Raw genomic sequence first — 13,363 nt, 5'->3', positions numbered from 1 at the left:
GTGTGCTGGACACAAGTAGTATGAGTTCTGTCTCAAGAAACTCACAGCCCAGCACTTTGGGGGCCGAGGTGGGTGGATCACCTGAGGTCAGGAGTTCCAGACCAGCCTGGCCAACATGTTGAAACCCTGTCTCTATTAAAAATAGAAAACATTAGCCAGGCATTGTGGCAGGCGCCTGTAATCTTAGCTACTTGGGAGGCTGAGGCAGGAGAATCTCTTAAACCTGGGAAGCAGAGGTTGCAGTGAGCCAAGATCACATCATTGCACTCCAGCCTGTGCAATAAAAATGAAGAAGGAAAGAAGAAAGAAAAAAGGAAAGAAAGAAAGGAAAAGATAAAGAGAGAGAATGGAGAAAGAAAAAAAGGAAAGAGAGAAGAAAGCAAGAGAGAGAAAAAGAAAGAGAGAGAGAGAGAAAAGAAAGGAAGAAGGAAGGAACTCACAGCCTAGTAGATATCCAGAGATTCCGTCATATATCATCTTTATATGCATTCTATTTCAAGGTGAGTCATGAAATTCTAAATAATAAAGTGTATTTACATTTCTAAAATGTATATACTTATTTACACTTTATACGTGCTTGATGTTCCTTTATGAAAATAGTAAAGCAAATTGAAAGATGTGTCAATTATAAAAAAGGTTAAGTGACTATGTTTTTAGAGAAACACCCATGGCCACCACCTAATATATTAATTTACTGGGAGGAGCTCAGTGGTGTTGAAACATGTGGGTGTGGAAAAGAGAAAAGAAGCTTAAGACATCCAGGGAAGTATTGGGTCAAAGAGAAAGGGGAGTTTCAAGTGGCAATTGGTGAAGATTAAATCCCTGTAATATCTTGATCTCAGTGTGCAGCAAATTGTAGGTTTTTGGTAGGTTGGATAATGCTGAGTCAATTTTCCTCTATCTAATTGTGAATGAATGAGATATTTAGCAACCTTAAAAGTTAAGCTGAGAGTGTTAAGAATGCTGTAAGACAGTTTCCTCACAATTACTGAACCTCCAGTTCACACCGCCTGGTTCTGCTGCTCCTCTAGGCTGGAGTGGCCTGATCCTCTCTGTCTATGTCAGTCTATCCCACAGGATTCAGCCAAGGCCTATCTGCTGCATGAAGCATCTGTAACCACTCCAGCTAAGAGACAGCACATTGTTTTGAATGTCTGTCTCTACTGCTCATTTGGCATAAAGGAAAGAGCACAGGCTCCAGGGTTACGTGAATTCATCACTCTATTCTTACCTGCACGTGACCTTGGATAGCTCAAAGCCTCTCAGAATCTCACTCACTTCTCATCTTCCTTTGGTGTGTCTATACTATATGTGTGTCTTGCCTCCCATCAGGACTAGCTATGCAATTTGGAATGCTCAATGCAAAATGAAAATGTGGGACCTCTTGTAAGAGCAGGGGGAAAAAGCTTTTTTCTTTAATCCATAGGTTCTCTCTTTCTCTCAACTTGCGATGGTGTTTTTATTGGCTATTTATTGTCACACACTCCCATTGGCATAGGGATTTTTGCAAGGTAAGTGGCCCCTGCAACTCAGCATCTGGGTGTATGTGTCTGACCTTAACTCTTCCCGTACCTGCAGCCGTTTACCTCCAGTAGAGAGAAGTAGAGGAGTGGTGATCAAGAGCCTGTCCAGGGAGGTAGGCAAGCAGGACCACAGGTGAACCAAGGTTCCAAGCAGGAAGAACACAAAGGATGAAAGAGATGCTCCATTGTCCCATTCACTCCATTTAGAAAACACAAATTCACAAATAAAAATATTTGGATTTTCAAGATTGCAACTGGGAAGCACTAAACCCAAGTGTGGGGCTCTCTTCCAAGTGTGGGCCCTCTGCGACTGCACTAGTCACATATCGACAAAGCCAGCCCTGCCTCTCATGTAGATTTCAGGATCCTGGAGTGTGAGCATTGGTTGTTTTACATCTTTAAATCTTCTGTAGCAGCTGCGTTAAATTGGGACATGGCATTAGCTGCAGCATGCAGCATTGCTTTTAATGGGCAACATAACAAAATGAGTAGGGGGCTGTTGCCCAGTGACCCATTTCTGAGCAAGCAAATGAACTTTCCTGGCCTGGATGAGAGGAGTTGGCTTTTGTTCAAATCCAGTGGGACCGCTGAAGGAAAAGCACACTCCAGAATGAATCCTGATGAATATGCTTTATTAAGCATTTCCAGGAATGTAGGTAGGGAGAGAGCATAATTGAATAAACATGGAAACAAAATTCCCTGAGGCACCCCTGAGGATCCAATGTCACCATCTGAAGATGTGTTCTTTCAGAAGTGAAAAGATTGCAGATGTGTGTATTATGTTCTATGCAAGATGCAGAAAAGGAAGCCAATTCTGACCTCTGCAGAAAACTCCATGATTCACAAAACTGCTTCATTGTTCACTGGCCTTAGGGTAAGTCCTTTCCTTTGGCCTCTTCTGCCAGGGAAGCTACGGCGTGGTGGCCCCGGGGTCCTTGCAAGGCCCCCGCTCTAGACGTGGCTCTGCCAGCACTAGTGCTTTGGTTCCAACCACTTGGGATCTGATTCTCATCTTTCAATGAACAGCTTAGTCATTTCCTGGGCTGACTGCTGTTATTTAAGGAACACACCATCAGTACGAATGCTTTTACACCGTTATCTCTAAACTGCTTCAATATGAACACTGAACAAGGTATAGCGTTATTATTTCTGGATTAGCCAAGAGGTAATTATAAAGCAACACGTTGCTATCACTTTGTGATTTCTATTCCTCATATGGGCTTGCTTCTTTAAATCTGTTTCACAACAGATGTGCTCAACCAGGCTTGATTATTCTTCACGATGATAAAAATGAAGTTATTGGTCAACGTTTTCTTTATCTCTACTTTCATATATTTCAGACACATGATGCAATTACTCAGGAGATCTTCTTTTGGCAAGGTTTTTCCAAACCCCATTTACATCACTCTACAACTCCAGGTAACAACTAATCTTAAGCATAATATATCACTGTCTGCCTCTAAGGAGATCCAGAAGGTTTGGCAAATGCAATTGAACAGACATACAAGCAGCCACGGAAAGTCAGAGTTATATGTATTTTGGAAGGCAATAGTCCCAGAGGAAACAACAAAAATATCTGCTCAGTGATGCCTTAGCAAAGTGCTCCCTCCACTCTGCTGTAATTTGAAAAGAATTTCTTCCCTATATAAAAATAATTATGTATTAAGTTTGGATTTTCTGGAACTAGAAGCTCCTCTGGCAATAACTATTAAAATGTTATTTTATATGTTTCTATGGCTATTCTTTAAGTGTGTCATTCCTGGCCATAAGTACATGTGGAGGCTTTGCTAAGAATGTGGCACTGCCGCAAGCACCAAGGCTGTAGTCACCAGAGCCATCGTGAGAGTCTTAGCTGCCAGCTGGGAAACCAAGGCCAGGGAGGAGCAGAAATTTCTCCAGAGTGAAGCGTATTCAGACCTCACAATGAACCACTTGACTTGGAACCATCAAAAGGACAATCAGACTAGTGTGTAGTTTGCTCAGAAAGACAACAGTAAAGGCAAGGAGACTGAAATAGAGTCTCTGCATAAAGGAACTTCCACACTCAAACAAATAAATTATCATTTGCAGGCAAATGGGCTAAGGCCAGTTGAGTCCTAACTATCAGAAAATGGAGCAAGAGCAAAAAGGAAGCCAAGGTTACTAAGGGCTTCACAGGTATTAATGACCACTAGGTCAGCCCATTAACAGGTCCATACAGAGATGGAATCTTGAGTAAGAATATTTAATAATCAAAATATGCCCTATAGGCAAACATTTCCTTCCAGTCAGAGAACAAGAAGGAATTTGCAAAGTCTGATTTCTGTGAGAAAGCACTTTGGTTCCAACCATTTGGGATCTGATTGACAGGTTTTAATGAGCAGTTTAGTCCTTTGCAGACCTCCCTCCAGTTGCACACAAGAGCATATTGCACATGGGAAGCATCTCATCTGCTCCGCACGGAGGGAGTTTCCACTGAGCACGACACGACAGGGTGTGGAGTAGAATGAAGCCTTGGGTGTGTGTGCATTGTGAGATAAAATGACGATAGGGGCTTGTTCCTTGGCATGGCCCAGCATCAATCTCTGTAGGCAGGGCAGGCTCTATTTACCCATGGGCTGGTTTGTTCTACACTAACCCCAAGGCACAGAGGTCACACCATCAACTGAGACTCCCTTAGTGTGTCATTACAGCCAGTGTAGGGCAGCCTCTCTCAGGCTGGCACCAAAACCAGAAATGAATAAATATAACGCACTTTTTAACCTGTAGCTTAACATCTCCTTTATGCAAGTCAAATTTTTATAAGGTGCCTACTGAGCACCATATATGTGTCTGCATATTTTAGATTCTATGGAGGTGACCAAAAACATTGACATGTTCTGTCTTCTTCCCATGGGAAGAATGAAACATAAAAGTTCTCAGGGCAAGAGACTTGCTTATGCTTCATTTTGGCCTTGGATGAGACCAGGATTGAGGTGAAGGTTGACCCCCACCCCGACCCCCATCACTCCCTCTCCCCCAACCCCTGACACCACACAAAGTACAGAAAAAGAGGTTCCTCTGGTTGTAGAGCCATAGTAGTAACAATATTGTATAAAGGAGGAATTTTTTCTCCTTTACCCACGGGAAACCTAAGGCCTAAAGGGGGAAAAAAATGACTAATTGAAAGAAGGGAAAATAGAATCTAGGCCTCTTGGCTCCTAACTTCATCCAGTAGCTCCCCAAATGGGTTTTCATATCCAGGGTGCATCCCCAGAGGTGGCATAATTGTTTCATTAAGTCAGATGTCCCCAGAGTTGTTATTAGATGTTAAGACAAATTTTTAAAAAAGGAAAAGCAATCAGGTTTCATAGTCAACTAAGATGAGAAGAATCTGGATAAAACAATATGACATAGATTTCTCCCCTATAGAATTCTTAGCCCATTTGATGTGTGAATGTGAGTTGTCAGTCTCTAAGTGGGGGATTATTGGGCCCAGAAGACTACCTATGTACGGTGTATGTGTATGTATCTAGGTATCTATGTAAGTGTATGTATGTGTCTATCTATCTGTCATGGAACATGTTACAGGCCATCATTTCACAGGTCCACTGCAGAACTTCAAGCCCTTGTCTGTGGTATAATGTGCGAAATGTGGGCTGGGCACTGCACCTGTATACCAAGATGACTACCTGTGGCTGAGTTTAAACATAGAGACCATGCTGCCCACTCATTGACTTCTCAGTGACATGAAGTTTCCTAAAGCAGATAAAGACCTCTTCACACATGTCTTCCCCTTACCCCAGGCTTATTACCTTTTGTGGGTAAAGACTGAGTTTGAAAGTAATCAGTGGACACATTAATAAACATCAGTAATATCTTACAGCAGCTGTTCTAATCCCCTCTTACCAATATTTTTGAAAAGATGTTGATAGCGAATCAGGCTTTATAATCAGGTGACCCCATCTTGTGGTTTCAATCCACACACGGGAGGAAAATTGTAGGCAAATTGAAGTTTCAAAGGGAAAATTTATAGATTGGTAGTTAATGAAATACAGTTTCCCTCTTCAGCAAATCGGATTTAGTAGCTTCATCTTATAGGAAGTAGCAGGACAAAAATTAAAACCAACTCACGTCTAAAACTGTTTTGAGCATTTACTTGTTTGCCCAAGTGACAGTTTCTAGTCTCTGTTTTTGGTGAAAATATTTTTTATTATTTTAATGTAACTTCTGAAAACTAAATTATCTAGACGCAAATAAAAAGAGATTTCTTTTATAGTTTCCAGAAGAAAAAAACAAACACTAGGAAATTTCTATCTAGCAGATGGGGGAGATGTGATGGAGGCAGCAATATCTGAGCTGAGCCTTGAACAATGAACAGGAGTTTACCAAGAGAAAGGCTAGGGGGTGGCCCTCCGCAATAAAACAACAGCATGTACAAAGGCATGGAGGCATACACACCTTGACTTCTCCAGGAATGGTGGGAATGCTGGTGGAGCTAGAATATAGGTACACGGCATAAAGTGGCAGCCTTTGGAAACCTTATGACAAAGGACCCTGGCTGCCATTCCGATGAGTTTGAACTTTCTGTAGGCTGCCAGTGAAATGTCCAAGCATGATGGAGTCATGTCTATCTGTGTACTTCAGAAAGACAACTTTAGGGTTAATGAAGAAAATGCACTGGAATATAAGAAACTGGCGACCAGAGTGATCAATTGCATAACTGTTGTGAAAGCCCAGATGAGGGGAGCTGTGGGCAAGGTCAGAGTTGAGAGGCATTTCAGAGATAAAAGGACAGTAACTAACTGGATGTGAGGCTGAGAAGAAAGGGCTGTATCCGATATATGGTGCTAACATTAAGAGAGCTCAATATTGCAGAAAAGAGATCGGTTTGGTGGGGGTTGCTCACAGAACATGCTTAGCCTAAGCAAAACCATTGCCGTGGCTTAGATAAAAGTTAAGAAGAGGAAACCATTTCCACATTCCTATAGGAGCTGCTATCTGGAAGGCCTGGTATACACACGGTTTTTCATCTGTAGCTCTGTTTGGTTTTAGGGATTATTCTTTTTCTGAATCTAAGAATGTTAATGTGTAAAATACACCCACAGCTTCGATTGGGTGAGAAGTTATCATAAATCATATTGAGTTTGTTGTAATACCTTCAGCTTCAACAAGGGATGAGTCAGGTCAACTCCACATGAAAGTTGCTTGCTAAGCAGCCAGATATTTTGAAAGGTTTCCTGATACATTGAGACATGGCACAGATAGGAGAAATGGAGGAAGATAAGTCTTTGACCCCACCTGATAACAGCTAGTTTGAGTCAACCTTGTTAAGTACAAATATGAGAGAGCTTCTCATTCATGTCCACACTTGCCTTCTCCTCTGCTCCACTGCTTTTGTGAAGACAAGATGAAGTTCACAGTGAGTAGATTTCTCCTTTTGAATTTATGGCCATATAACTGGAGACTGTCAATATTCTGAGACTTAGGAGGTCTGCTTCTTATGGCACTGTAATGGAAAATTTGTTTTACAAAATTCTGTTTTCAAACACATGGACACAGAGAGGGGAACAATACACACCAGGTCCTGTTGGGGGTGGGAGGTGAGGGGAGGGATCTTAGAGGATGGGTCAACAGGTACAGCAAACTACCACTGCACATGTATACCTATGTAAAAAACCTGCACGTTCTGCACACATATTCTGTGGTTTTTTAAAGAAGAAATCAAGAATAAACTTTTCTATTTATGTAATCATGGCCTTCATAAGCATCTCTATAGAGAAAATAATCGTGCTGAGACTAGACAGCTGTCTGAGCATCTTACGCTGACTTATACTTAACAAAATGACTTTCCACATCACCTGCCTCAGGTCTCCATGCAGAGTAAGCAGTCCCTAAGCCCAGGAAAGTGCCTGATAATCCTCATTCTTGAATTCCTCCTTTTACCAAAATTCTTCAGCATGTTCAGGCAAGACAAAAAGCTTATTGTCAAAGTAAGCGGGTGAATGAGACTTCTTGTCACATTTGTTACAGTAAAATGGGTCTCCAAGGAAGAAAGATTTTCCTTGGGCTCTAGCATGGCCATTTATTTAAGAAAGCATCTAAAGCATGAAGCTACCACAGCATCTCTCCTGTGGTTTCAGGCAGAAGCCTGAGAGCGTAGGAGGAGGGGGACTGAGAAACCCTGCCAAAAGAGCTAGTAGTACGGGGTATCTTAAGATAATTATCTAGAACTAGGTCTTCTTCATATCAGCAAAGTTTAAAAGGGTCAGAGGGAGTTCCAGACACAGGTTAGGTCTGATTTCTCTCCTAGTTCTGCTGTGAACAAGAGATATAAGTTTGGCCAACCCACTTAACCCCCAAAGCTCAGTTGCCTTATCTGTAAAATGATTGCACTGTACTAGTTGGTGTCTAAAATTTCTTCTACCTCTGACTTTTTAGGAGACTAATTTTTAACTACTTTTTAAGCTGTTGGGAGAAAAATTTAAATATATTTTTTAAAATTACCTTGAATCTCTAGAGCAGTTCTCAAAACTATTTTGTCCCAGGCAAAGGAAATGAGACTAGGTACCCATAATGAGGCAGCCTGCATAAAGCTCGTGCTCTGACAACCAATATCACGGACCCTGTGATAAATGGTTAAACCAAGTAACCTGGGACACTGCTAGTGACTTCGTCTCTGCTGACCACTCTTGCCAGCCAGCCACTCTATCCTTGCTTTCTCATCATTAGCATCCAACCTGCCTACTAATCCATTGCTTTAGAAAGTTGGTTTTTTCTCAAATAAAAATATTATTTCTATTAGGAAGAAAGCATCTCATGTTAAATAGGAAAATTAACTGAAATCGTTTTCAGATATGATTTTTAAACTTACAGCCATTTCAAACCAAAGTATTCATTTATTCCATACTACTCATTGTAAAACTTACTCCTTTTTTTTTTTTTTTTTTCAAGAAAAATAAGACTGTTTGCTTTATTTTAAAACAGTAACTTTCTTATATTGGGGCACTGACCAAAATTCAATACTGATACAAATATGTGCTTCTTAGGAAGTCAAAATATGTGCCAGGCGAATTTTCTGAATTTCGCTAAAGAGAGAATTTTAAACCTTATAAAATGATTAGAAACAAGTGAATGACAGGTGAACATCAACAACCTGTATAACATAGGCTGCCGTACAAATTTAAGCTGAATAACCAAGCCATGTCAGTTACCCCAAACCATTTTTGTTAATATTTAGGAGAATGCACATATTTTCAATAACTTAAAAGTGACTCTCTGCGCCCATCTCTTAATACTCGCAGGAAGTATAACTTGCTTCTTTTACTAGATTTAAATAATCCAATTATCTACTCAAGGTAGGATACTCTGGCATTAAATATAGCTGAGTTTATCAGAAATAGAAAAATCATGAAAAATTCAACAAAATAGCATTCTGACCAACAATAATTTATAGGAAATTCATTTGCCAAGTGAATGCTTCATTATAAAGTTAATACTTTGATCAATCTTAAAAATTTTTAAACTCTATTCTGACATTTCCAGAAGTATTATCTTAGCAAAGTCATCTTTAGGATGCCATTTATTAAACTGAGAGGAAACAAGATGGTACATTCTGGGTTTTATTTTAAAAGGGATTTAATTTAATAATTTGATTAATCACTACTTGAAAATTACATTTTTTTCCTCAGTACTGGATGGCAGTGAGATGAAAGCAGCTTTCCTGGTTCTCAACTTCCCTTCTTCATCAATTTTTCCAGTTTTTCATAAGATCTTCACTAAAAATTATAAAACTACATATCACATTAATATAATTACTTATAACTAATCAGCAATTTCACATTATCATTAAAACTTTTATGGTTAAAAAATGCAAGGTAAGAAGAAGAAAACACATTAAACTAGAGCTCAACCCATTAGTAAAATTAGCGACTATTTATTATAAGCTTGGACAGAGGAAGAAAGAAGAAGACGTCATTTTACCATGTAACAGGAGACCAATGTTATTTGTGATTTCAGATTGTCTTTGCTGGACTTCTTGGAGTCTTGTTAGCTTCTGCCCTTGCTGACTATGTAAGTCTCACCTTTTCAAGTTTGCTACCAAAATGCACTTGCAAAGAAACATGGTATTAAATCGCTCTCAATCCCTTATAAACTTCAGAATATCAACATCAGTGATGACGGCAACAGTGCTGGAAGTGGGCAGCAGTCAGTGAGTGTCAACAATGAACACAACGTGGCCAACATCGACAATAACAATGGCTGGGACTCCTGGAATTCCATGTGGGATTATGAAAGTGTAAGTAGTCAATATGCAAGTTTTACTCTATTATTTTAAAATAGGATTTCTTATTTTAACAAAAAATGTGCATGCTAACCATAAAAAAATTAAAAATAAATTCTAATTACACATAAGCATACAGTTATAAAGATGCCTATTTTACTCATCCAATTTTGTTCCCTAGAGATAACTACTGTTAATAAGTGTTGCATGATGAGTTAAAATTCAAACCAATAAACACTATGTTCAAAGGATTGAGAGTGTATACAACAAATATGAACATCCTTTTGTCTGCTTGCAGGTACTCTCAATAATGCTGAAAGACTTACACAATTTTACTGCTTCCAAAGCCTAGCCTATCTCACTTTGTTTTCAAAGGAGGTTTTAGGGCTGCCTTCTAAAGAGATTGAAATTGACATTTCACCTAAAACTCAAAAGGACCAAAGGAGATGTAAATGACAATATTAACTGGTAAGGGAGGAAGGAAAGAAAGGAAGAAAGAAAAAGAGAAGCAAAGAAAGAGAGCAGAGCAAAGAAAGAAATACTTGGCACTAGTTAGAAGACCCAACTCTGCAATTACCAGATATATATTTAGCAAACTATATTTTTTAAATATATTTTTAAACTGTACTTTTAAATAGCAAACTCTTTATTGTTTCCATTTTATCTGGTCAATTGGAAAACTAATTTTTGTCTTAGCTGTCTCCTTGAAATGTGAGGCTCAAAGGAGACTAAAACATGACAGCTTTTAAAGTCTATTTCAGTAAAACAGATTTATGTAGAGAGGTTCTTATCACACTAGAACCCGAAAATAAAGCAAACAAGTTAGATGTTCAGTCTCTGCCCTCAAAGAACTTGCAGTCAGTCCTCATAAATGTCAGCAATAGATGTGATTGCCAAGCGGGTCTACAACCAGTGCTCTTATCCCAGCTCATCATGATCTTACAGTTCCATTTCTCTCTGCTGGTGGAACTGACTTCTGATAAGAAAAACTGACTTGTGATAAGAAATAGTGAGTCATGGAGAACACATGCCTCACTATTTACCATCTCTTTAACAGGGCTTTGCTGCAATCAGACTCTTTCGAAAGAAGACATGCATTGTGCACAAAATGAACAAGGAGGTCGTGCCCTCCATTCAATCCCTTGACGCACTGGTGAAGGAAAAGAAGGTAAAAATAAAAGGCTTTTGATTTTTGGTGAGGGGAGAGGTTTTATGACTCCCAGTAAATAATGAGAAGATCACAGTCATCATTCCCTCTTGACCACAGTATGTTGCAATGTGCGGCACAAAGCGGGAAGTTATTGGTGATTGCCTGAGGGAAGGCAGCTTCTGCCACATCAAATGCCGTGGCTCACACCTACCTCTAGAGCTGCTGAGCAGAGCCTTTGAAACCTTGACTGTTAGAGGAGCAAAACTCTGGTCACACCAATAGGAGCCCTCAGTACTTTGCCAAGGACATTTTTCTACAAGAGTTAGTTAGGGTTATTAGATTTAGCAAATAAAAGTAGAAGATTCCCAGTTAAGTTTGAATTTCAGGTAAGCAGCAGGTCTTTTTAGCATAATATATTCTATGCAATATTTAGAACAGAAAAAGGTTCCATTGTCTATCTGAAATTCAAATGTGACTGGGTATTATATATTTTGTCTGGACATACTAATCCAGGTGAGTGAAAAGAAGGGATCCATAATGCTTTAAATGCTTTAAAATGTTTGCCTGAGTTCGTATTCCTATAACTGATAAATGGGTACCTTTCATTGACAAGGTAGAGAAAATAAATAAACTGCATTCTCAGAAGATGATTATTACATCATCTAATCCAAGGAATCTATGATGACCAAATGAGGTCCAAGTTTCAGAATAAATTTAGCCTAAGACTTCTGTTTTTATGAGAAGCTGAGTTTTCAAACCAGCTAAATCTCTTAGGACACTTAGAAAATTTAAGATATACAGAAAAAGCTAGAAATGGCTCTTCTTCATCTTATGGAAAAATTTAGCTGAGCAGTACTCACTGTTGGCCTTGTATACCCCTCAAGTCAAGAAACCACTGGGTTTGGCATTCATTCTCTCTCATTCTTCCTTTCTGCCTGTCTTTCCCACACTCAGCTTCAGGGTAAGCGACCAGGAGGAGCACCTCCCAAGAGCCTGATGTACTCAGTCAACCCGAACCAAGTCGATGACCTGAGCAAGTTAGGAAAAAACATTGCAAACATGTGCCGTGGGATTCCAACATACATGGCTGAGGAGCTGCAAGGTCAGTAGCATCCCTACTGTGCCCACAAGTTAGTGCTTGTGGGATTGTCAGACTATTCTCGCATGTGTCCATAGTGAACACCAGTGATTCAGAGATGGTCATCAAGGTCAGCATTTGTGCAGTGCTTGCTCTGTGCCAGGCAGTGTTCTATGTGCTTTAAGTGTGTTAATTGCTTCTTCGCAGAAACCTTATAGGTTCTATTTTATTCCTACTTATGGATGAGAAAACAGAGAGAGGTACAGAGACAGGTCCTTGCCTGGCTCAATTCCAAGCATTTTGGCTCTGGATTCCGTGCTCTTAAATATTATGGAACACTGCCTTTCAAGTATGAATCAAGAGTAAACTCAAGTCATGTTCAAAAGAATGCATGAATGGCTAAATCAAAGGAAAATGCTAATAGAATCTATTAACTTTCTATAGCTCAAACAATCAATTTCTGGACATTCAAAGAACAGCTGCACAAAAACAAAGTGTCTACCTAGTGACCTAACTTAACAGCAGTTTTTCAGGTCTCCAAATTGATTGATTTCATCATAACAGATAGATAAATCTTAACATTAGTGCATAACTAGTTTGGAAACCCCTACTCCCTCAACCCCCTGCAAGAAAACAGTTCTTGAATAGACATTAATATAGGCTTCTGCTTTTCTTTCTATTAGGGGAAAGCCTGTTTTTTTACTCAGGAAAGTGCTTCGAAACCAATATACTATGGATTGTGAACATTGCTTTCTGTGGAAAAACGGTGGAGAACTAAACAATTGTTTAAATCCACTATGGATTTAGTCATCTGAATTAGCTATGCAGAAAAATATGGGCTCTAGTGGTTTTTACTATGTCATTCTGAAATTTTTTTCTGCTAGTTATGTTTGGTTTAAGTTTCAATAAAAGCATTTAGCACTGAATTCAGTGTATACTCACATCTCTTATGATTTCTTATGACTTGGAATGCACAGGATCAAAAGAGCAATGTGGTGGTGGTGGCAAGTTGTTGAAGTGCGTTAGACTCAACTGTTAGCCTATATTCGAGACCTGTCTCCCGTAAAGAACCCCTTCAGATGCTTCAGACTCTACTAACCACAACCTGGGAATGGTTCCAAGACTCCCTGGCTGCTCTGAAGGCTGCTCTATAGTTGTTGTACACAGTAACGTTTCAGATCAGCAAGGACAGAAATTCACTCAGAGTCGCATAAGCCAGAAAGGGTGGTTTGTTACAAGGATATAAGAATATCTCAAACAATCTGAGGGCAAGAAAAGCAGCTGGGTATCAAAAAGACTAAAACTATTGGGAGGCCGAGGCTGGTGGATCATGAGGTCAAGAGATTGAGACCATCCTGGTCAACATGGTG

At 39.6% G+C, this 13,363-nt stretch overlaps 1 protein-coding gene across 1 annotated transcript; it reads left to right on the top strand.

Annotated features, from left to right (window-relative positions):
- Positions 1 to 6,848: 6,848 nt before the first annotated feature.
- Positions 6,849 to 12,919, top strand: GKN1 (gastrokine 1). Its single transcript, XM_008980578.4, has 6 exons — positions 6,849 to 6,903; positions 9,501 to 9,554; positions 9,643 to 9,780; positions 10,823 to 10,933; positions 11,870 to 12,017; positions 12,677 to 12,919. Exons 1-6 carry the CDS (start codon positions 6,892 to 6,894, stop codon positions 12,769 to 12,771), a joined length of 558 nt encoding a protein of 185 aa, XP_008978826.1. The 5' UTR covers positions 6,849 to 6,891; the 3' UTR covers positions 12,772 to 12,919.
- Positions 12,920 to 13,363: the final 444 nt, after the last annotated feature.

The sequence above is a fragment of the Callithrix jacchus genome, chromosome 14 (assembly GCF_049354715.1).
Source record: "Callithrix jacchus isolate 240 chromosome 14, calJac240_pri, whole genome shotgun sequence".
NCBI classification, from domain to species: Eukaryota; Metazoa; Chordata; class Mammalia; order Primates; family Cebidae; genus Callithrix; species Callithrix jacchus.
This window is presented reverse-complemented; position numbering and strand designations above follow the sequence as displayed.